General features: G+C 41.5%; 1 protein-coding gene and 1 long non-coding RNA gene across 5 annotated transcripts in view; one reads left to right on the top strand and one right to left on the bottom strand.

Moving 5' to 3' along the window:
* ST6GALNAC5 (ST6 N-acetylgalactosaminide alpha-2,6-sialyltransferase 5) overlaps positions 1 to 21965 on the top strand; it is a 66257-nt gene extending 44292 nt beyond the window's left edge. For both annotated transcript variants that reach the window (XM_071436484.1, XM_071436485.1), the window contains exons 3-5: positions 7726 to 8135; positions 12884 to 12991; positions 19618 to 21965. In XM_071436484.1, the coding sequence (XP_071292585.1) occupies positions 7726 to 8135; positions 12884 to 12991; positions 19618 to 19849 (750 nt within the window). In that variant the 3' untranslated portion in view covers positions 19850 to 21965. The remainder of the gene's footprint in view (positions 1 to 7725; positions 8136 to 12883; positions 12992 to 19617) is intronic.
* On the bottom strand, positions 8513 to 19619 carry LOC139594406 (uncharacterized). 3 transcript variants are annotated; one of them, XR_011680628.1, is made up of 3 exons: positions 14779 to 19619; positions 14339 to 14480; positions 8513 to 10219 (listed from the first exon to the last, which is right to left on the bottom strand). It is a non-coding gene; the product is annotated as an uncharacterized lncRNA (long non-coding RNA). The 3 variants fall into 3 exon arrangements; XR_011680629.1 differs by having other exon boundaries at positions 14339 to 14904; positions 16434 to 19619; XR_011680627.1 differs by having other exon boundaries at positions 14339 to 19619.
* Positions 21966 to 22492: the final 527 nt, after the last annotated feature.

Here is a 22492-nt window from a genome sequence, read left to right as displayed (position 1 = left end):
CTTATATTTCATCTGGCCTGTTCTAGGGGCTGTGCATGCTATGCTAAGTTCTGTTAACACTGGACAGCATTGGAAAGGCTTGCTTTGTCCTTGCAATGCCCATCCCATTATTGCCTTGTAGAGATAATAGTTGTAGTGAGAGTCGAGATGCATTTGGATGAACCAGATAGTGCCACAGAAAGAAAAAAGTGCTTGAATTTGAAAACTTAGGCACAAACTTTAAAGATCAGTGATGCTTGGCTTTAAAGCTGGGTTAGATAAAAAAAGGGACCCTGTGAAGCTTGAAGCTCAAAAAATACCCTGCATAGCCATGACAGCTGCAGAGAGAGTGTGTGAGGGCATACTCACATGAAGTATTTAAACTGGAAAGAACTGCCAAAACATACCAAAGCAAAGCAGAGAAGCTTATGTGAAAACATTCTGAAGCAAAAATCCAAACTGTCCAGTACGTTTCCCAAAGATTGTTATAATTTCTGTTTTTCTGACACTTCAGTGATAACAATTTGCATAGTTAAGACACCATGCCTGTGGCTCTATTTCATAATAGTGCAGGTACTTTAGCTGCAGAACAAAAGTAAAGCAGTTTGATGTAATATGGATGTCTATTTGCACTCATTTTAAGATAAACATTAGGCAATAACCATTTCTTTAGAGCCTGTGTATTGTTCATATGATACTCTCTCTTGTATAACAGTTCATGTTCATCAACATGATACATTCTTGCCTGATTTTCCAGTTCTGCCTTTCACTGAGGATATTCTTTTCTTTCTCTGATTGCTTTTTCTTCTGAGACCATTACTCTAGTTGATAGCTTCAGGTTATCATTGTATCCTATCTCCCTCTCCAATAAGCCTATGATTGATACTAATATTCCTCATGGGACACATTTATAGGTTTCAGGATGGAAACTACTCTCTAAATCTTAGCTTTATATGTGCTGACAATTTGCAAGGTTGCACCTTATATTCACTTCAGGTGGCTTAGGGGAAAACATCAGCACCTGGTAATCATGCTTCTAAAATAAGAAGAGAAATGTGCCCCATATACCAAAAGTTACCCTGTTCTTCATCTCCTGTGCTGCTGCTCCTGCTCGTGGATTTTATGTGACTAGAAAGGGCTCAGTTCCTGTAGGTGGTCAATGTCCTGTAACCAAACTCATGCCTTTTCTTTCCAGTGAGAGAAGCCATATTTTAATTAATCTAATGGAAGCTTTGACTAGCAGGCAGTCCCCTGAAAAGGAGTTAATGTGCTGGAAAACACTTCACACAAGCAGAAGACTCTTCATTGACTAATGTGCTTAATGGGACTTTTTCTAAGGAAATTGCTCCACTGAAAGCTTTGTGGAGTGCATTTGTTGGGTTTTTCCCCTCTTCATAATATAGCTGCATTTTCTGAAATTTAATTAGATTTAAGGACCGTTTCAAAATAGGACTATTATATTTTTCCTACAGGTTCTGCAGATGCCCCTCAGTAGAGTATCATGGCAAAAAAATAAAACAAATCAATTCCCTGGCAGAATACAACCTAAGGTGCTGTGATCTCTAGTGTGAGGAATGCATGTGCTGGAGTTTGGCTATTTCAGGGTCTTATCCAGTTTCTGAAGGCAGAGTCCAGTTATATAACTATCTCAGAGGAATCAATGGGCAATGACAGTGCTAATGTTTCAAAAATATTTGCATATTCAAGCTCCACAGCCCAAGGAACAAAGAGAAGTAATAAGAAATTCAATTGTTTTATCTTTTATCTTTTTAAACAGACATGCATTTATCTCTATGAGCAGACTTGCCAGACCTTTTTTGAATTGCAAAGTTTCACTGCAAATGCTTGTTATTCGGATTTGCATAAGGATTAACAATGTTGGGCAAGTGGTATCTCCTAACCCTTTCTGTTTACTTGTGTGATATCAGCCATTGGGATATAGTTTTGAAGGCAATCAGTGCTTTTAGTTCAGTGGATAATGCAGTTTGTTTTCATGGTAAATTCTCTAATGTTGCAAAAGTGTACTTCAGCAATAATTATAAATGTATTTGCTCAGAGGATTTTTTTCCCCTCTTTGACACCATTCTGTACCTGCATAAGGTGCTCTTATCTAGCCTAATGGCTAAAGAATCAAAATTTATGAAACTTGAGGGGTTAGTCTGAGCTGGCATGCAAAGTGTAGAAATTGAGCTACACTCCCTATATGAATACACATGTGAAAATGTCATGGTCTAAGCAAAATAATCTTTTAGATTCAAACTTGGCACCACAAAATCAAAACTCACAGAGACTTTAAAAGGGCATTTACCTCAGCAGGTTGAACTTGAAAACTCTTCTCATGCTTTTAGTGTTTCAGTTTGGGTTTTTTGCTCCAGCTTTTTATGCACAGAAGTGTTCTCTACAATATTCCAACATGCATCTGAATGACTTCTACTGTTCAGAGAAGACTGGCTTGATAGCATCATTTCATGGATGGGTCTTGAAAAATAGCAAACTCTTTCAGCTTGTATGTGGTTGGTTTTATTTTGTTGGGGTTTTTGTTTGCTTGTTTTTTTAGTTTGTTTTATTTTGGTTTTTTGTTTGTCTGCTTTTTAATTTTTTATTCCTTTCATAGTATTATGAAAGTACTGTTCCATCAATATATTACAAACCAAAAATAATCAGGGAACCTGCATTATTTTCCTGGGATCATGTCTCCCAGAGTCCTTGCATTGTGGAAATCACTTCTGAAGTGCACAGCTGTGCTTCAGTAATGAGACAGCTTGAGCCCCACAGCTTGCTGCATTGGCTTGCAGAACACAAGTTACTTGGCAAATGGGAAGCCTCAGGGTTTCTATTCTACTTTAAGGTAGTAGTTGGGAATCTCTCAAAGAAAAGTAGATTTAGACTTACAGTTTTCAGTCTTTTAGGGAAAATACTAAAGAAGGAGGCACACTGATAGAAACAATACATGTAGCTTGTCATGGGGGATGGACATAATGGCATGAGCAGCTTTACAGCTGGGGCAATGCAGAATGTCAGGGGCTCACCAGAGCTGGAGCATTCAGCTGTTTGTGATGTGGGCTGGCCATGGCTGGAGCTCCTGCAGAGCTTGGGATACAGTTGTGACAGGGCATTGTCCTCCAGGCCTCTGGGAGAGGAGCACTGGGAAGGAGCAGCCAGCCTGGTAGAGCAGTGGTTCCAAGCCAGCAGCTTGTGAGAAACCAAAGAGCTGCTCAAAGCTACAAGAAAGTAAAAAAAATTGAAGCTGCCAGGACAAAATATTGTATCACTGGCAAAGCCTTAAATATTTAGTGGTTTTGCTGGTGGCTGATGATGCAGCAATCAAGAGCAAGCCATAAGTAACAAATGGCATTGAACATGGTGTGAACTCAGGATTCATTAGCATCACATAGGAAATGTTGATTAACTTCCGTGCACAAGGCAAGGAACATATAAAGCAAATACTGAGGTAACATACAGTGAGTGTCACAAGCTGTTGGGGCACAGTGGGCACCAGGTGGGGGAGACATGAAACTCCTCCCAAAGAAATCACCTGCTTTGTAACAAAAAGAGAAAGCAGGGCTGCTCTGGAATAAGGTCACTTTCTCCTGAACCAGTAAGACTGGCTCTTACAGGGTTTATGTGTGCTTTTTCAACCATTAACATACTGAATTCAACTGAATTAATTCAGTTGAACATGGAAGCAGATTTGCATTCCTGTACATGAGTCTTATTTGTAGCAGTGCTTTTACCTGTGCAGTCAGTTGGGGAGCTGTTGCAGAGAGGCTCTTGGTGCAGCAGTGCAGTTCAGTGGCTGGCTCCTACAGAGGGGAGCAGCTCTGTAGCCCCCAGTCCCAGCTCTGGCACCAGACAAACGCTGGCCAACAACAGAGGTGTTGCAGCGCAAGAGAAACATTTTGCAGTTTGTCTCAAGTGCTTACTTAAAGGTCATCCATCCAAAACAAATTTGGATATTCTTTAACCTTTCATGGTGTCTCTTGCCTCCCAATACACTTTGAAGTCATCTGTGATATTTCCAGATGTATCCATGAAGAATGCTGGTGTTCATGAACTGACAGGTGGTCTTTTTCTGCTGAACTCAGTAATGAGCTGTTCTCACTGCAGGTCGTTTTTTGTTGTTTTGGTTTGGGTTTTTTTGGGGAGGTGGGTTTGCTTGTTTGGTTTGATTTGGTTTGTTGTTGTTGTGACCAGGCCATCCTTGCCAAGATAAAATACTCTGGCTTTTATTTATAGAACACAAATTTTTACGCTACTGACAATGGAGCAATCTGAACCCAGGGGTCTTGAAAGTAGGTCATTAAGTACTCAGTATAACAAAAAGTGTGTTTTACAGTGTCCATGATTCTACTGGAGAGAGCTGTCTTCTTATCTAAATCTTGGCTTTAAAATCAAGAGACTTCTATAAGCAAAAAAATTTAATTGATTTCATCACAAAGAAAATAATTATATCTGAGAATAACTTATTTTGTATCAGGAAGAACATTTTTCAATTTATTCTTCTTGAGCACTTGAGCATTAAAGTGTCTGAAAATAACATTTTTCGATCATTGGACAATGTAGATTTTGAAGTCAATAACAGAGCAAATTGCCGCAAATTGGAAAATACAGAAACAACCGTGGCTTTGTTTTTTGTTTCATTAACCAAATCAGGCATTTGTGATAGAGCAGCAGCACTTCTGGGCTAATGCCTAGGAGTGGGAGTTGCCAGGAGTCAGTTTGGCCTGTGGGAATACTTGTAGCTGTGAAAAGCTGCATAAACTTGTGGATACAAAGGTGCTGTTATGGGGTGTCCTAGGGTGACAAATTTGCCCTAAACCACAACATGGGGTTTATCCCATGACAGAGTTCCCCTGCTGCCTTCATTCCCTTGGGATAGCCCATCTATCCTTGAAAAGCACCAGCTGATTTGCCATCTTCTGGGGCTCTACACTGTGAACTTGTGCTGTAACCTCTGTTCTCCCTCTCTCCATGTGTGTCTTGAGATGACTGGAAATGAGAGGTGATTTGGGCAATTTTTTGGACAGTACTTGGCTCATGTGGTGCCCAGGTGCCTGACCTGTGTTGTAGCAGAAGCCATGTGCTCTGCCCTGTCACAAAGGTGCTGTCCATGGAGTTCAGGTACGCGTGAACTGTGGCTGCTTATTAACAATGGGTACGTTCAATGTCAGCAGCTTTTACATGCATGATATGTTACACTTCAAAGTAATTAAAAAGATGCTATAAAACTCTCCTACCTCTCACCCTCTCCCTTTTGAAGCAAGGCTCCTGAAATATAACTCATATTTCATGGGGTTTGCTTTCTTTTCACTTTGCTTTTTTTTTTTCCAAAATATCACTGTAATAATTACTGTAACAGCGTTTTCTGTGGAGTTAATGTTCTTCTGGCTTAATGGCCCCTGGTTATTCTCAGGCCATCAACTTTTTCCAGCTGGTCATCAATCCCAAAGAACTGCCTTGTGCTTCCATTATTATTGCTTAAGTAGATGACATTTCTGGTGCCACCGCTGCCTCCCAGTGAGATGATATTACAGCCAATGGCATTTTTCCCCCTTTGCTCTCACTGTTGCCAAAGCAGTATAAACAACTGGTGTGAGAATGTTGTGGCTGTTCCCTGTGAATTCCTCTGATAATTTTTAGGTGCAAGTTTTGTAGACTTCAGCTGAAGGAATCTGAGTGAGGCAACTGAAAATGACTTGCCTAGAGCAGCTACAAGGGCTCAGCCCCCATGCATCATTCAGGAAGTGGCTGGGCAATACCTGACTGTTCCAGTCCAAAGACTATTTCCCAGAAGGAACATGTTTCAAACAAGATCTGAGAGAGATTCTGGGGGGTGTTAATGTTCATTAGGTAGCCTCAGACCCCTCCCCAAGTTTCCACACCTCTGCTCCCTTGTTTCCTAACAATTGATGGATTCTGTGGCAGGCTTTTTTAAAAGAAGAAAGGAAGTTGTAGCTCAGTAGGCCAGAAACCAGCAGAGATTGTTTAGGTGAAAAAGCCTTGCCATATGGATATTCAAACCTGTGTGAATTAACATTGCTGCTGACTACATTTCCTTTAACCTCATTAACACCTTGTCTTGCTTTCCCAAGCATGGTGGTGGAGCAGCTAGCTCACCTTAGAGCCTTTCACTAGGTAATTTATCAAAGTGGCAGACAAAAGCTTAAAGGAAAATGCATGTAAATACTACATTAGGAACCTTGGCTCACAAAGGCATGAACATTTTCACCCATACCATTAGCTCTGGATTATAGTCCACAGATGTGAAAGGGATGTTTATTGGGGGAAATGGAAATACAAGGCTTACTGGTAGAATCACTGTGCAGATTGTATACTTTTTCTTACTTTTTCTTTAATTAAAAAGCATTAAGCATTCATGAGCTAGTCTCACAGAATAAAAGAATCTCAGACTGTAACTGTAACCACTTAATACCTTCAAAATTAAAAATTAGTTACTACAGTAAAACACACTCATCAAGTACTCAGGGACAAAGCATTTTCAAAAAGGGGCCTGAGATTGTGTCAAACCTACATCATGTATCCTTTTCAGCTTTAGAGTTTTAAGTTGTGCCTCTCTGCAGACTGATGGAGTCATTGGATTCCTGTATATGAGTAGATCAGAATGATCGAGCAACTGCAGTTCAGTCTCTGTGCCAGGGGTTTATCTGATGGTTTTGGGTTTGTTTGTTTTTTTTTTTTTTGTTAGGCTGGTTTGGGTTTTTTTCAGGGGGTGGGTGGGCACTGTTGTTTGTTTGCTTTGTTGTCGTTGTTTGTTGTTTTTCAAAGACACTAAGATGCACACCAAGTGCAAGATATTATTTCCTGGAGGGCTACCAAGGCACACCCTCAAACAGTCTTTATTTACCTCACAGTTTATTGTATTCTTGTTAGAAAGTAGCACTTTGGGAATACTGTTAACCCTTGCACCTTTTAGTTCTCATGCTGAGCAGTAGATAGTGACATACTCCTCTATAATTGATATCTGTGGTGGTGGCATATTTCAGTAACATGATTTATCATGCATTTTCATTTTCATGAAAGCTTGTTTTACTCTTCTGCTTCCATTAGGTCAGCACTCACTGAACAGGCACCTCCCATTCCATTTTACTGAGTAACTTTCAAACATGACCTGACAAGGTAGCAAAAGTTCAGTGCACTAACTCACTGTCATGTAGAATACACACAGACATTACTGACCAGCTCTGACTGTTGAACCATAAAGGAGGTACGAGAGCACCACAGTGGTTGTGGCACAGCTTGCAAATAACAGGGAAGCACTGGGCCAGGGTATCAATCTCTTCCTGTAGCAAAATGTCCTGACCCCAGGGTTGAACAGCTATTCACACATGAACTTATGAAGACTTGGGATTTATTATTTCCCAAAAAAAAAAGGAAGTGGAAAAATAAAAAATACTATAATTATAGCTGTTATAGCAAGTGGAGGAAGTACAATCCTAAGCAGTTGGGAAGAGTAGAGAGGCTGTTGTTACTTGTGTTTATGAAACAGCAGTGGAAAGGAGGATTTACACAATGGGCTTAGGTCCACAGAGGAACTCTAAGGGCTGTACATCTACCCCATATTCCCCCCAACGTACAGGTAACGGGTCCCCAGCTATTTGGGCAGAGCGCAGGGAGAGATTTCTGCACCTTGCTCTGAGGATTTTGCTGTGAAATACGGCATGAACGTGTAAAGCACAGCTGTGCAGGGACAGGGAAGATGTCTCAGCTGACTGTGTGTCTTTGCAGCCGCTAAAGATGCACTGCAGGAGCTGCGCGCTGGTCACCAGCTCCGGGCAGCTCCTGGGGAGCCGGCAGGGCCGCAGGATCGACGAGAGCGAGTGCGTGATCCGCATGAACGACGCGCCCACGCGCGGCTACGGCAACGACGTGGGCAACAAAACCAGCCTGCGAGTCATCGCGCACTCCAGCATCCAGAGGATCCTCCGGAACCGCAACGAACTCTTAAACATGAGCCACGGGGCTGTGTTCATCTTCTGGGGCCCGAGCAGCTACATGAGGAGAGATGGCAAAGGCTTGGTGTACAATAACCTGCAGCTGATGAACCAGATTCTGCCTCAGTTAAAGGTGTATATGATTTCTCGCCACAAGATGCTCCAGTTTGATGACCTTTTTAAACGGGAGACTGGAAAAGACAGGTGAGAACTTACATGGGTACACCTAGGGGATGTCACAGAGTAGTAAAATAATGCAGCTTATATATACCAATTTCAGATCTGCTCAGAGGGACAATCCTACCCATTAAATCCTCTGCCTCGTGAGCTGTAATGTGGCATGACATGCCAAATAACATCACTGGTAACATAAGTTAAAAATACGCATCAAAATGATTTGTATGGTGTACTGCCTCATCAGCTAGAATACCAGAGTCTGCATGTAATGTTTATGGAGTCAAGGAGGCAGGAACTGTTTAAATCTCACTTTGGGGTAATATACATTAAAGTTTTTTTCACTGACTCTGAAAAATTAGAATGGATAGGTTATGTTTTCTTATAGAGGAAATGCCACCATTCAGTGAATTGTAATAGCTGTTTATTGAATTTAAGCATTTTTGGAACATTGCAGCTGTAAAGCTTCTTGTAAAACAAATAAACATTAGTCATACATTAGGTGCTTCAGAACAGTTCATCTTACATTTGCAACTGGAAATGGAAAGTTATTATGATAGTTACATCTTTATGAGACTGTTTATGAGACTTGTAGGCTGATCTTCAAATCAAATTTGTTGTAAGTGACCCACTGCAGTACTTGAATATTCTCACATACAATGGTTGAAAATGGGCATTCAAACGAAAGACTTCCCAGAACGAAAGACATTTATTTTTAATGAAGTTCTGGTTTTTTACTTATTAAATATGCTGCTGTAAAAATGGCACAGGGTCCCCACTTAGATAAAAATGAAGAGGTAGGTTTATTGTGCAGTAACTCACAGTCAGATGTTCTACCTTACAAATACAAAACACACACACCAAAGCTTGAACAGAGATCGATCTTGTTGTGGACTCAAGCACACATCTCATTTTCTGGGCTACATGAGAAAGGCAGAACCAGTGTTAGAGGAAACTGTTGTACCCTCTTAGCTGAAGGCAATGTTTGCTTGGTATTTGCTGCCTTTGTCACACCCCACATGGTTGCTTGCAGAGCTCTGTTCAGTTACAGCAGATCTGAGTTTGTGGCTGACTCAGGCTCAAACCAGAGCACAGAGTAACTTGGTCAGTTTTGTAACATTAAATTGTAACATTAGAGGTTCTTCCCTTCATCTTCCAACTGGGGTCTCTGCCAGAACAAGAAGGAAGGATAACAAGAGGAGATACCTTGCCAGTTGTGATGTGTTTGTCTTTTCCAGAGTAAAGCAAAGTGAGAAGGTGAATTAAGCATTTGAGCCCTTCAAGAAAGGTGCAGAGGGTTATCTGTGTGCTCAGTATTTACAAAGGCATGCAGGTCAACAAATTGCACTGTGACCTGCCCACCATGACCCCCAGGGGGAGGCCCTGGACACAAGGAATGCACACTGCCACCTCCTTTCCTGGACTGTGCTTTTGGTGATCCAGGGCAGGATCACATGCTGTTCCCAGTTCTGAGGAACAGCTTCCCTTCCTGCTTCACTCTCAGAACTTCACTTCTGCCATGGGGAGCCAGGGTCCCCTTCCTTCCCTGACACCGCCAGGATCCTGTTCTTTTTTTGACACATGCTGTGCAATTTCAGGCAAGCTGCTCTTTTCTGGTTCTGCATCACCCATCCAGAGCCAGAGGCCTGTTGTGAGTGTGATGAAAGCATTTCTTTTTCTGCACAGGCACCAGGCTCACGTCCTGAAATATTCTCAAGGCATTTGAGCCATTAATGACATTGTAACAAGTTTATAGTGAACTCAGTCATGGGCACCCGGAACTCTCAGAGTGACTCAAGGGCACTCAGATGCCAGCAAATGTCAGCCTGAGGAACAGGCCCTGTTGATTTTAATAAACTGAAGGCTCTGCTCTGAATGAACCACTTCTTTAGAGGGCACAGACTGCATACTTGAAGGGTTAAGAAGATTAAAACAGGAGATGAAAATAAATTAATAAGCTGCACAGAAGAAAGGGGACATGAACAGAAACATGGATAAGAAATAATTTGTAAGGGAAAAACTTCAGGTACTTGTGGGGGCAGGAGCAGAACATTGTTAGGCCCAGAATGCTGCTGTTCCCTGGGGGGTTTCTGCTGAGCTCTTGACATCAGTGCCTACAAAAAAACAAAGGAGGGAGAGAGAAGCATGATTGCAAGGTTGCAAGAATCAGACTATTAATTTCCATCTTGAAAATGATGAGAAGAAAGGTAATTGGATGTATTGTGCTTTTTGGAAAAAAATTATTTTGAAATTAAGAAAAACCTTCAGAAAACATTACCAGTTAAATAGCATGGTGAAAGACAAAGGCTGCAGAGCAATATATTTGGCATTATAAAGTAACTGTACTTGAAAATAACTTTATAATTGAATAAGGGTACATTAAGAAAATACGATTCAAAACCAATATTATAGTAATTAGATAAAAGCAGCATAAATGAAATAACTGCAGGAAGAGTATTTCCAAAGAGATTATAAATGAGATTCTGGTGGAGCAGAAAGGCCTTTAATTGTAATTTAGTGTGCACTACAGAATTATCAGCACAGTGTGTTAGTTCATCATATAAAAGAATATCTGATAATTTCCCCTAATAAGCACATGACAGTTCTTCATATTCTCTCATTACTGCTGATTAGGTATAAAAATAGTATTCTTTTGTTGGACTCTTGCTCAGATCTTTTAGGAAATGCAAGACACTGTAACCCTGTTTTTGTGTTGCTGTCCTACAGACATGGTATTTAAAGAGGGCAGAGTGGTCCTTTAATGAATTTTTGAATCTTTATTTGATTATTCAGCTTCTAAGCCAGTTTAGTTATATTCAGTTGTTTTCCTGTTTTTGGAAAGCATTAAATGACAGCCTAAGTGTGTGTAAGCAGAAAGGAAGCTAACCCAGAGAATAAAGCAGAGAGCCTAGCTGGGTGTCCTGCCCTGTGCAAAGCTTTGGTCATGTCTGGCTGCAATTGCTCCCTTGGTTTTGGAATATAAGTGTTGGGCACCTGGAACAGAGGACTTGTGCAAGCTCCAAAGCACTCTTACCCTGAACATGTTCCTGAATTATCTAGTGATTCAGAGCTCAGGTGGCAGAGAAACAAATTTTTTAGGCTTTTCCCTACCATTCTTTTTCCTAATAATTTTGAGCCAAAAATTCTCACTGTTGTATATTTTTGCTGTGCCTGAAGGGCTCCACTGAGCTTATGACCCAGCTATGACATTGTGACAAACTGCACCACCCCCTCCAAGCTTCAGTGCACAGTCAGAAAATAAATAAGGCCCCATAATTGGAAATAATGAGATGCATATAACGTGTCATTCTCCAAATGCTAGCTTAGCTTGAAAGTCTGTGTGTCAGGAGCAGTAAAAATGTGTGTTTCAGGAGTTTATACGTTACCAGGTGATCCACTAAGGACAGGAAAAATTACCTAGGCTCCTCAGCATCCTCCAGGCATAGTTAGTCAAAGAATTCCCTTATGTTTAAAAGTGTCTTTTAAGCAGCTGGCACAGACACCACCACTTTTTTTTTTTTTCCTTGTAGTAGTCTGATTCCCTGAGGAAATGGGAAACCTTGGTACAAGGCATTCCTCAATCTGACAGTGCTCAAAACATCTCCTCCTACTGCCCTCTAGGTGACCTACTTGGAACCAGCTTGTTTAGCATTAGCTTGGGAAGCTGTGTGATGGCTCCTGTCAGCTGAATTAGATGTTAGTGATTGCTGGCACTTGCTTGCAGTAGCTTTCATGGCCTCAGGTCCCTGCTTCCAAGAGTGTTCCACATCCTGCCTATCACTGGGTAAACTGTAAAAGATGGCCTTGGAACTTGGGCCAGGACCTGGGATTTCCTGGTAACTTCTCTGAAGAGAACCTCATGTTTCCTGATGTGCTTTTTTGGGGGGGCTGTGACCAAGTTTCACAGGTATTTGGCAGATATAGGTGTGGGGGAATGGGCTTAATGTAGGTCCTACATTAATATATTCAGGTAGAGTGCCTAGGCCTTCCCAGAGCCTGCACTTGCTCCCCTGGTGCCTCAGCTTTAGCAGGAGATGAAGGGAGAGCCTGTCACTGTGACAGGCTGTCAGCAGGGATCTGAGGACTCTTTGGGCTGCAGATAACACAAGCCTGAACTTCTTCCTGTGGGACTTTCCTAGCTGGGTGAGGAGCCATTAGGGAGAATTCCTGTCTTATTCTTTAACAGCATTTGAAAGGAGACCTTTGAGTGAACCTTTGCAGATAAGAACATGTGATACAGCAAAATTTAAACACAACTTTTAAGTCCCTTACATCTGTGAGCAGTTACAGGGTGGTTTCTCCTACTTTGCCTAAGTAATACTGGGATCAGTTGAGCTTCTTTTAAAGCCATGTCCCAGCCTGCAGTGAAGGCAGGAGAGGTGCTGCCTTAAGGGCTCCCTGCCAGCACTGTCATTCCCATTGTCAGGCTTCCCTTGGGCAGGGATGGCACCTGGGGTGGTTCCTAGGATGAAGATTTCCCAGGCTGGGAGCTTCTAGAAACCAAGTCAAAAGGTCAGCTAAGTATTAATGTTGCTGTGCTTAAAATCAATTACAATGAGGAAAGTTCCTGCCCAGATTACTCCACTGACAGGAGGCACCAGAAAAATCATTAAAAGATGGACAGGCAAAGTCGTCTTGGTTACCCAGTTTTCAAAGCCTTTTACAAGAATGAAGAAAATGCCAAGAAATTGCTTCAGAATGAATGAATGAATAAATAAATAAATAAATCTCAAGAATTATTTGCCAGCTTAGAAACTTAATTATGTTTTTGCTTTCAGGAAGATATCCAACACTTGGCTTAGCACGGGCTGGTTCACAATGACTATCGCATTAGAGCTCTGTGACAGGATAAATGTTTATGGCATGGTGCCACCGGATTTCTGCAGGTAGGATTTATTTTAGAACCATTATTAGCCAACAAAGTTAATGTTACAGATAAATATCTGAATCTTTTACTCTTTTTCCTCTGCAACAAGTCTTCAGTCCTCTTAAAGCAATTAATGAGATGTCCCATGATCTCATTCTGAAAACAACAAATAGCATTTAATTATGTTATATAAAATATTTTAAAAATCTGTTGTTACTGTGGGGGAATTAATCCATCTTGTTGCTTTCTTTTAGTCTCTGAATATTTATCAGCTAAAAGTAATGCAGTAATTGGCATGAAATTAATCTGAAGAAAGAAGTACGGGAAAACATTACTTTTAATTTGTTTTTCGAGTTCCCCCCAAATTAATAGAGGAACAGTGTTCTCTCAGTGACTAGTTTCTAAATTGAACTTTCTGTGCAACTCAAATTACCATTATTGTACCTCTGTCACATGAATGCCAATCCTGCAGCTTCCTAAATGGTGCCCAGGAAACCCATCCCGTGAATTTGGCCCCAGAGAATCAGTCCTGTGGTCCTGTTCTGGGCATGGCAGGGGTGGGTCACAGGAGGCAGTGGCAGCACAGTTGTGCCAGTGGAAGCTGCTGTACACACAACAGCCTGTGCCCTTTTCCAGCCCCCTTCTGCCTCCAGGCATGCTCAGGACCCAGACCCTAGCTCCTGGTTAAGCTTTTCCCACTGTGGATCAGTGACACAGGGAGAGGCTTCAGAACTTCCAGTGCTAGACCAAAATTACCCTAGCCACAAGATACCAGTCTGAACACAGATAAATTTGTATTACATCAGCAGTCTTGATGCTGACATAAGTCTCACCTGCCCAGCCAGCACTAGCCCAGCACTGAGTGGTTCCTGCCCACAGCTGCTGCTGATCCCATTTGTTCTGCTGGGTGACCTGGGAAGAGCTGGAGCCGGTCTGGAACGAGGCCTCAGTGCAGCTTTTCATCACCTGCTCACAAAGCCCTTTCATCAAGAAGTACTTGCTTAAATTTTCTATTGCAAATGTAGTGATCTGTCTCAAGTCTGGTTCATTGGGTAATTCTGGATGCCTTTCAGGGACAGGGAGGGCAAGGCTGCAGTGCTGGGTTAGTCTCAAAGAATGGGACTGCTTTGACTTTCCTCTGAGCACTTACAAGGATTGTTCAGGAATCTGCATTTGTCTTGGGCACGTTGTAGAAATCCCCAAAGAAATCACAGCATAAAATGTCAACACTAAACTCCACTTTGTGAGAATTTCTACAAACTTTAACAAAATACTGATGATAAATGCTGTGATGTACTGCCAGACTTCATCATGAATTCTCCAAGGAAAATTGCAAACTAGATCAGATATGCCAGACAACAAATACCTTCCACAGCACAGCATCTCGTTCCTCTGTCATCTCAGTTGGCCAACACATACTACTTCAGTTTCTGTAAGTGGCTGGTCTGTCTCATTCCAGAAGTGGCTGTATTCCCATGGCACATGGAAGTAATTCTTAAACTGATGATCTAAAAATGCAGAAGACAGCATTTTACTGCAAAATAATGTGTAATCCTGACTTTTCAGACAAAGTCAGAATAGTTTAGATACATATTTAAAAAAGCCAGCTAAAACCAAACAAACTGTTTTGAGAGAGACTAAAAATATCACTGAGAGCATATGAAAGGCTTTCATAGAATCAATACACTGAAATCAAATGGACTTAAATTATAACACAAGAAAGGCTGTAGATCAGTCCTGCCAGTGAAAGATGTAATTGTTCTTACAGCCTGCATAAAAAATATCGTAACATAAAGGTACACACACCTGGTTGTAAAAAGGGAAAAGGTCATTTCTTAATCAAAGTAATATGAAATGTCTTCAGCTTGATTCCCCAGGGGATGAAGGGGGAAACTGTAGTTGCCATGCCTGGAAGAAGCTGTCCATGAAGATCTGTGAAAGGAGTTTCTTGCTATAAATACAGTTAACCTTCTTAGCTGGCTCTTCAACCACTCGTTAAGAAGTTAAAACAATGCTTTCTTTCAAAGAAATAAGACAACAGAACAGAATAGCAGAAAGAAATATTCTGTAATCGTAAGCCATATTTCCTGGTTTTCAGTCAGATAAAATAAGAATCTACTATTAAAATAAAAAAAATCAAACCAAAAAGTCCCAACAAAACAACTGAAATGTGTGTGTGCTAGATGTGTGTGTGTGGGTATCCTACTTGCTGTGCAACTAATCATTAAGATTGAAGAAAAACCACCAGGAAATCTTATTTCTGTTCATAATTAGTATCACCAAATTTATAACTTCAGCAGATAGATACCCATTCATTTTTAAGTATTAATTTGTGGAATAAGTAATGAGTGTGGTGATCACTGTCATGGAACTAAATTAGTGTCACATTTGTAACGTGAAGGACACCTCAAAGGTACCAGGAATCTCATGCTGTTGATTCTGCTACAAATTATTAGCTTAAGATCATTAAACAAACTGCTTTGCACCCGTGCAGGAAAAATAGTTTAGTGAAGGAGTCTGGAGCAGAGACTAAAAGATTTGTCACTATTACTTGCAACAAGGTGTTTTAGATTAATTTTTATTTATTTTCACTGGACACTGAGTTTCATAGCTGAACTGGACTTGGTGTCCTAATTATTATAAATTTCTAGTACTTTACAGCAAAGCTATAAGTAATTTCAAGCCCCTTTGCTTGCTACAGATTTATGCTGTAGTAAGGGTTAATGGCTTGATATTGCTCTCATGCTGTCTTGTGCATTCTGTAATAAGATGAAAGCTTGTTCTTCCATGCACATTGCAAACATTTCTGTGAAGTGTGCACACCTCTCACTCACTCTTTTGTCCCAAGACAGACAAGCCATCTTGCTGTATTTTTTCCAGTGCCCAGGGATCCAATCCAAGCCTTTCCAGATGGGAAGCACTTCCCTCTCAGAACTCCCTTTGGCAGCCCTGCACAGCACTCACTCCTGAACTGGGACATGCTGGATTCTCCTCTTGCCTTCCTTCAGCAGGAGCCTGACAGTGGTGCCCAGGTACCACAACAATTCCTGAAGGCACTGCAGGCTGCTGTTTCCCTTTGTGGGTGCTCAGCAGCAGGGCTGGGAAGGACAAGATAAGCCTTAGTGAGTTTGTAGGAATTCCAGCCCCTGTCTGTGGCATTATGGGCAGCAGGGACAGAAAGGCTGGTTCCCTGCAGGTCTCAGGGTACTCCTATACACAAGGAAAACACAAGGGGTTAGTTAGATGAACCCTCTTTAACTCTTCTCCTCTTCATGGGCCTTCTGGAACTCCCAGAAACTTAAAACTTAATTCTGAGCCTTATTTTAACTAATATGAATAATTTTCGTTCCAGTTATTGAACCAGATAATTTTCCTGTAAGAATCCTCATTTGACTGCCAGGTCATTTTTCATGATAATTCACCTGAAAATTGGTATTTGAAATACTTTAGTGTTTTCTTACCTCTCTCTCTCCACGTTCAGTTCCTTTAAATCAAATGCAAAGCAGCAGTTGTTGATGGTTACATTTCCTGGAGCTTATGAGAAACTGTAAGCTGTATGTGAGCTAGTCCTCCTCTTTGGTCCATATGCCTCACCTTATTAGCTTAATTACAAATGCATACATCGTTTGGAATACAGGACTAATTATGGAGGTCAGGGAAAGGAGATCCTGGGAATAGAAGGCAAAAGATTATCTAGAAATCTTCATGGTCCTGACACAGCATCTTGCCCATCACTCAACATATAAATGACACTTTACTCACACGTCAAAATATGAATTATTTTACAAAGTGTGTGAGTACCTATAGTTTTGGAGGGTTGATTTAGTATGGCTCTTCATTTCTAAGGAAAGAGGCTGACCAGAATGTGGTATGGGGTGGCCTGGTTTCCCTGCCTTTTTTCTTTTGTGTTTTACCTCCAGCTTTTGCTGTAGGTGGATACCATCTGTGGGAAACTGTGCACTCAAGTGGCAAACAGCAGCTGACTGACAGGGGTACAGGCACTTCCACGGGTGCTGTGCTGGCAGGAAGCACAGGATATCTTACAGAGGAACTTCCAGAGATTCCTCCCAGCTGTGCTATTAATATGCATGCAGAGTCTGACAAAATACTGATTAATGTCCAGTATCAGTCAATGATAAAACAGCATCTGTTTTAATGTTAATAAATGAGGTGGCAAGCAATTTCCTTACAGAAATTACTCATGCATTTCATTTGCTGGTGACACAAGCTAATTGCAGAGTTAGAAGATAACACAGCACAGTTAATTTGGGTTATGGTGTACTCAAGCCAGAATTCAAATCCAAAGCTTACAAGCATGCAATCTGGGGGAAGCCAGAACTCCCATAAAATGAGAAGGTCCTCCATATGTAAACAACCTTCAGAATTTCAAATCTAAAAGCTTTTGGGATTCAGCTTTAAAACCTCAGTCAGCTGCAGAGTATTCCTAGGGAGGTCTGTAGCCAGCAGCCCCGTTCCTGCCCTGATCTCAGCCCCAGTTCAGCCAGCAGAGCTGCACACAAGGCCTGAGCCCCACAGGCTGCCTGCACTGAGCTCCTGCCTCTCTCACCTGCCAGGCCCTGTGCACCAGGTGCCCCTGGGCTGGTTCTGGTGGCAGGATGCACAGGATGCAGTGAGCTGGTACAGCCTGACAGGAGCTAAGGACATCCACTTAGGACATACTGGTGTAGAATGGGGAATCCTGGCTTCAAAACCACCTTGCCTGGAGGGACCTGCAGCCTGAGAGGGTCACTTGGCCCCTTAACTGGGGCTGCATTTTTCCCAAGTCTGTTTGACATAGGATTTCAACTTTACTAATCCTAACTTTAAAGCAGTAAATTTATACCAAGCATTCAGGTTGAACTGAAGAATAAAATCCCAAGAATAAAATCCAGCTTCAGTGCAAGAAGGAGGAGCAGTCTGAATGAGAGGCAGAGGCCTATTTGTTTAATAGTTCTTAACAAAAACACATCACATGAAAATGTATCCTATTAGATTTATAGTAACCATACAAATTATTCATTTAAGCGACAATAAGAGGTTCAATGTATCAAAAAAGTGAAAAATTAATTGAAGATTGAATTCTAATAGTTGTAGCTTAGAAATAATAAATTTCTACATGAAGGGCAGCTTTAGATTACAAATACATTTTCTGTAGGTGAGGTGATGAAGGATTTTGTTTCACTCTTATGTATTCCAGTGAGAATATATTTAATAAGTTTAGAATCCATCTTATTCTAGAAATGTAATTTTATTGTTGTTCTGGTCTTGTAAGATTGATCACCATGTTGTGTTACAAGGAAGGCAGACTGATCGAATTAAAACGTTAATCTAAGGCACAAATGGAAAGCAGCAGCAATATCATACATTACCCTGCATATACAATATGGATAATGGCAAAATAAGAAAAATTAGAAAATTGCGTAGGTGACAGAATTACACAGTAAAAATAATGACCAGCAGAGACTACTGACAGATTGTGGATGCATTCAATTGAAAGTGACCTTAAATATTAGCTCTTCAAAATGAAAATAATCAACTGTATATTAGAGCTGACAGCCCTGAGTCTGTGTCAGATTTCTTGCTCTGTGCTGGGGTCCTGTTCAGCTCAGGCTGTAACACAGCACAGCTCCAAGGCTTCACTAAATACTGATATTGGAAAATTTTCTGCTACAGCAAAATAGCTGGTAGCAATCAGGGAGAGAGGGATACAATTGGGTAATTCTCTCTGGGACAGCTTGCTCTCTTAGTATTTATGACACAGAAAGAGTGTGAGTTCCTGTCAGCCCAAAACGCCCGTGCCCAAAGTAATAAACCATCATGGGTATAGGTAGAGATTAAAATAAAAGAAGAATGAATTGCTCTGGCTTATTATAATACAGATGTGCCATTTACAGAATGTTACATGGAAACACTGAGGCCTGAACTGCTAAAATGAACTTTATCCTAAGTATCTAATTGGTGTTTGGCATATCCAGTGTGTCACCACAAGTCCCTCATCTCCCGCTGGGAAATGTGAACAGGTTCACAAGGTCAGATAGATACTATGGGTGAACTGTTTTAATTTTTAGCTTAGATACATGAAAGCTGCTGTTGTAAAATAAAGAACTCATTTGTGCATCAGATGTTTGATTAAAATGCCAGCACCAGCAGCCTGTAGCACTGACCTGGCGAGCAGGCACTCACTGAAGCTGTGCTCTCGGAACCGCGCGCAGCATGCCGGGAACGCTCAGCTGAGCTGATGTGACACAGATAACCACCTTCGTCTGTCATCTTCTCTGTCTTCCCCAGTTCAGGAAATACCTCTGCAGGACCTTTAACAAATCACAATCTAGGTTTAAATCTCTTTTAAGCAGTTTACTTCAAATTTCATAGTAGTAACACAGCCCTGCAGCACTCTCCCTTGTTTCTGAGCTACTGCTGTCCTTCATTTAACTGGGAGGAAGAGGATTAAAGGAGAGCAAAAGAAAAAGCAAAGAAAACACCTTTGCCCCATTCTGATGTATTAGATACGCAAGGAAAAAAACAGCTACATAGTTTAACGGGGAGGAAAAGTGGATTTGAGCCCATCAGTTCATTAAAGATAACATCTTTTCAATCAATGAGAAAGAACATCTTGGGCTTCCATCTATTTTCTTTTTTCCACAGGGATCCTAATCATCTTTCAGTACCTTATCACTACTACGAGCCTCTGGGCCCGGACGAGTGCACAATGTACATTTCCCACGAGCGGGGCCGCAAGGGCAGCCACCACCGCTTCCTCACCGAGAAGCGCGTCTTCGAGAACTGGGCTCGGACATTCAACATCCGCTTCTTCCAGCCCGACTGGGAGCCACAGCCGCTGCCCGGAGCCCAGCCCGAGGCCAGCCCGCTGGCCTGAGCACGGACACACGGACACACAAACCCAGCCACGGCATCTCCCGCAGCAGCAGCAGCAGCCTCTGGGGCCTTGGGCCAGCACGGCAGCCTGAGGAGAAGGGTCCCGGGGTGCAGCTGGCACGGGCAGGAGCAGCAGGCAGGAAGGCATGGAGGAGCAGCACACACCCCCAGTACTTGCTGTTAAACTGTATGAACCCAGTCTGTCACCTTTTGGGGCCATCTGACGTCCTGTGTGTGTTTGTGATTCATGAAACACAACCTGAGAGTCATTAAGGGACCTTTAACTCATTATGGCTTTTTTAAGTACAATGCCACTGAATTTTCATAGTGAAAACTTTGCGTATTTATTTAATGGAGGTTTTTATGCAACCTAGGCCAGTATTTTTCTAAGTCACAGTTATGTGGTTATCTTTCATAATCTTTTAAATCCAAAATTAATATTGCTGATGGTTTGAAAGGCCTAGCTTTTTATTTATAAAACTTGTTTGAAATATATAATTCTATATGGCATGTAATTAATATTTGATCAAGAAATGTTGGATTTCTTCGAAGAATTTTGGGCTCTGTTCCAGCGTAAAGCCTTTAACAGCAAGAGTGGTCCCATGTGCAGATCCAGCTCACTTTACATTCTAACATCTTATGTTAATACAAAAATGGTAGTGAAAATTCTGTTTGATATTAATGTGCATTTGCTGCTGTGCTATCGAGCTGCTGTTTTTTAAATAGGGGTGGGAGGAAGGAGGGAAAACAAAATTTATCCAAAAAAAGCCAAACCCCCCCACTGGCCATGGCAGCAGCTTCTCAGTGAAGACAAGCTAAGGCTGGAGGAGCTGTATTCTGTTTTGCCTCTTGTATTCCTGCAGGAGGCTGCCAGCAACCCCCCTGAGGCAACAGACTACGAACCAGGCCACAGCTGCTCAGCACAATGTGACCAAATTTCTGGAATGAAGAAGGTAAACTACCAATACTACAATACCAGTCATAGTAGCCAGAGAGATCACAGCACTGCACCTGCAAAAATCTCTGCTTTCCACTGCCCCAAGATCATCACTGATCTCGGAGATTCTGGATCACACTGAAGCTGGGATGTGAAAAGTGTTCCATGAGTACAAAATTGTCCTCCTGAGAGGAGCAAAGTTAAACTCTGCTTTTTTTTTTCCATGAAGTCCCTCTATGTGCGTGGTGAGTCCCTGCAGGACAAAGGGGAAGGACAATGCTCATGCTGTGTATGGAACCTCACAGTGGGAATTACTGGGTTACATGTGGCTTGTGAATAAAGAAGATTTCAGTTACAGTATTACTTTTCCTTTTGCTTCACAAATATCAAATCTCAAATTTTTTTGAAGTAATCAGTAACTATTGCATGAAACATATCTCAGGTGATGAAAGGTGTCTCTCATTAGACAAGTGCAAAAGCTAGAACAAAGATACTACCTTTAAACACCTAAATCCAAGAAGCTGAACCTCAGAGGTGAGACACAGAATGGACCAAACACTCATTTAAACCCCCTTATAACCCATGGTCTTCCTCTTTCCAAAACTGGATAGCAATAGCTGCAGCTGCCCCACAGATACCCTGATTCTCTGGGGACAAAGTGAACTGTCCTGGCAGGGGCAAACTGGTGTCACCTCTGTAACACTGCCTGAACCTGAAGTGCAAGTCTCCAAGAGCCACTGTCTTGCTGCAGCCCTGCCCACTATCAAAAAGTAAGAATCTATAATGTATTTTGCCTTAAAAGCTTTATTTTGGTGTTCTTCCTGGTACACACCACTCAGCTTACAAACTGAATGCCAAGTGCATGTTACCTTTCTCTTGACAGCTGGTGTTTACCTCTCCTTCTTTCATGGATGGTGTTTTATTTCTTCCACTTGATTTCACTGCGTTCTATAAAAAACAGAATGGGTTTTGAACTAATGGCAGCTTGAACATTCCTTTCAACATGTGTACTGGGTGTGTATGCAGCATATATTGCCCCAATTGATGAAATCTGTCAAACTGATTTACAGATCGTTTCTAATGTGACTGCAAGACATGGTACAGATCACAGTAGGTCCTCTGATGCTTCTGTCCCTGTTTTATTACTGATACAATAATAAAAAGATCTTTTCATTTTAAACTAGAGCTCTTAGTTTTTCCATCACTCAAGGGCTGCAGGATGTGTATGCTATATGTTTAGCTATGTTACTGTTAAAATCAGATCATTTAGAGTACACTGGTCTACTTCCAATATTCTGTAGAAACACAGAGACTTGCCAGACCCCACTGTGTTCCACAGGCTTGTTCCCTGTCTGCAAGACTGCTCAGTGTCAAGTATATATGGGGAAGCATTAAGAATATGAAGAAACATGGAATAAACTGTAAGGACACTAAATCTCCTAAGACAGCCAAGCTAAGCCCTGTAACTCATTCCTTGTTCAGTTTCTGTTAATAGCTCTGTGTTCTTGCTACCCTCATACACATATTTTAAACAAAACAAACCCAAACTCACTTTAGTCTCATCAGCCTCCTGTGAAGTTTCAGCAAGGTCCCCCATCTAATTACAAAAATTATGAAGGAGTATTTTCTAAGTCACACCTGTATATATAAAAAGGAATTTGATGAAGCCAAGGAGACAGCAAGTTTTAAATAGATCACACAGATTTA

The sequence above is a fragment of the Agelaius tricolor genome, unplaced genomic scaffold (assembly GCF_023055355.1).
Source record: "Agelaius tricolor isolate 1412-34295 unplaced genomic scaffold, bAgeTri1.0.p SCAF_11, whole genome shotgun sequence".
Classification (NCBI taxonomy): domain Eukaryota; kingdom Metazoa; phylum Chordata; class Aves; order Passeriformes; family Icteridae; genus Agelaius; species Agelaius tricolor.
This window is presented reverse-complemented; position numbering and strand designations above follow the sequence as displayed.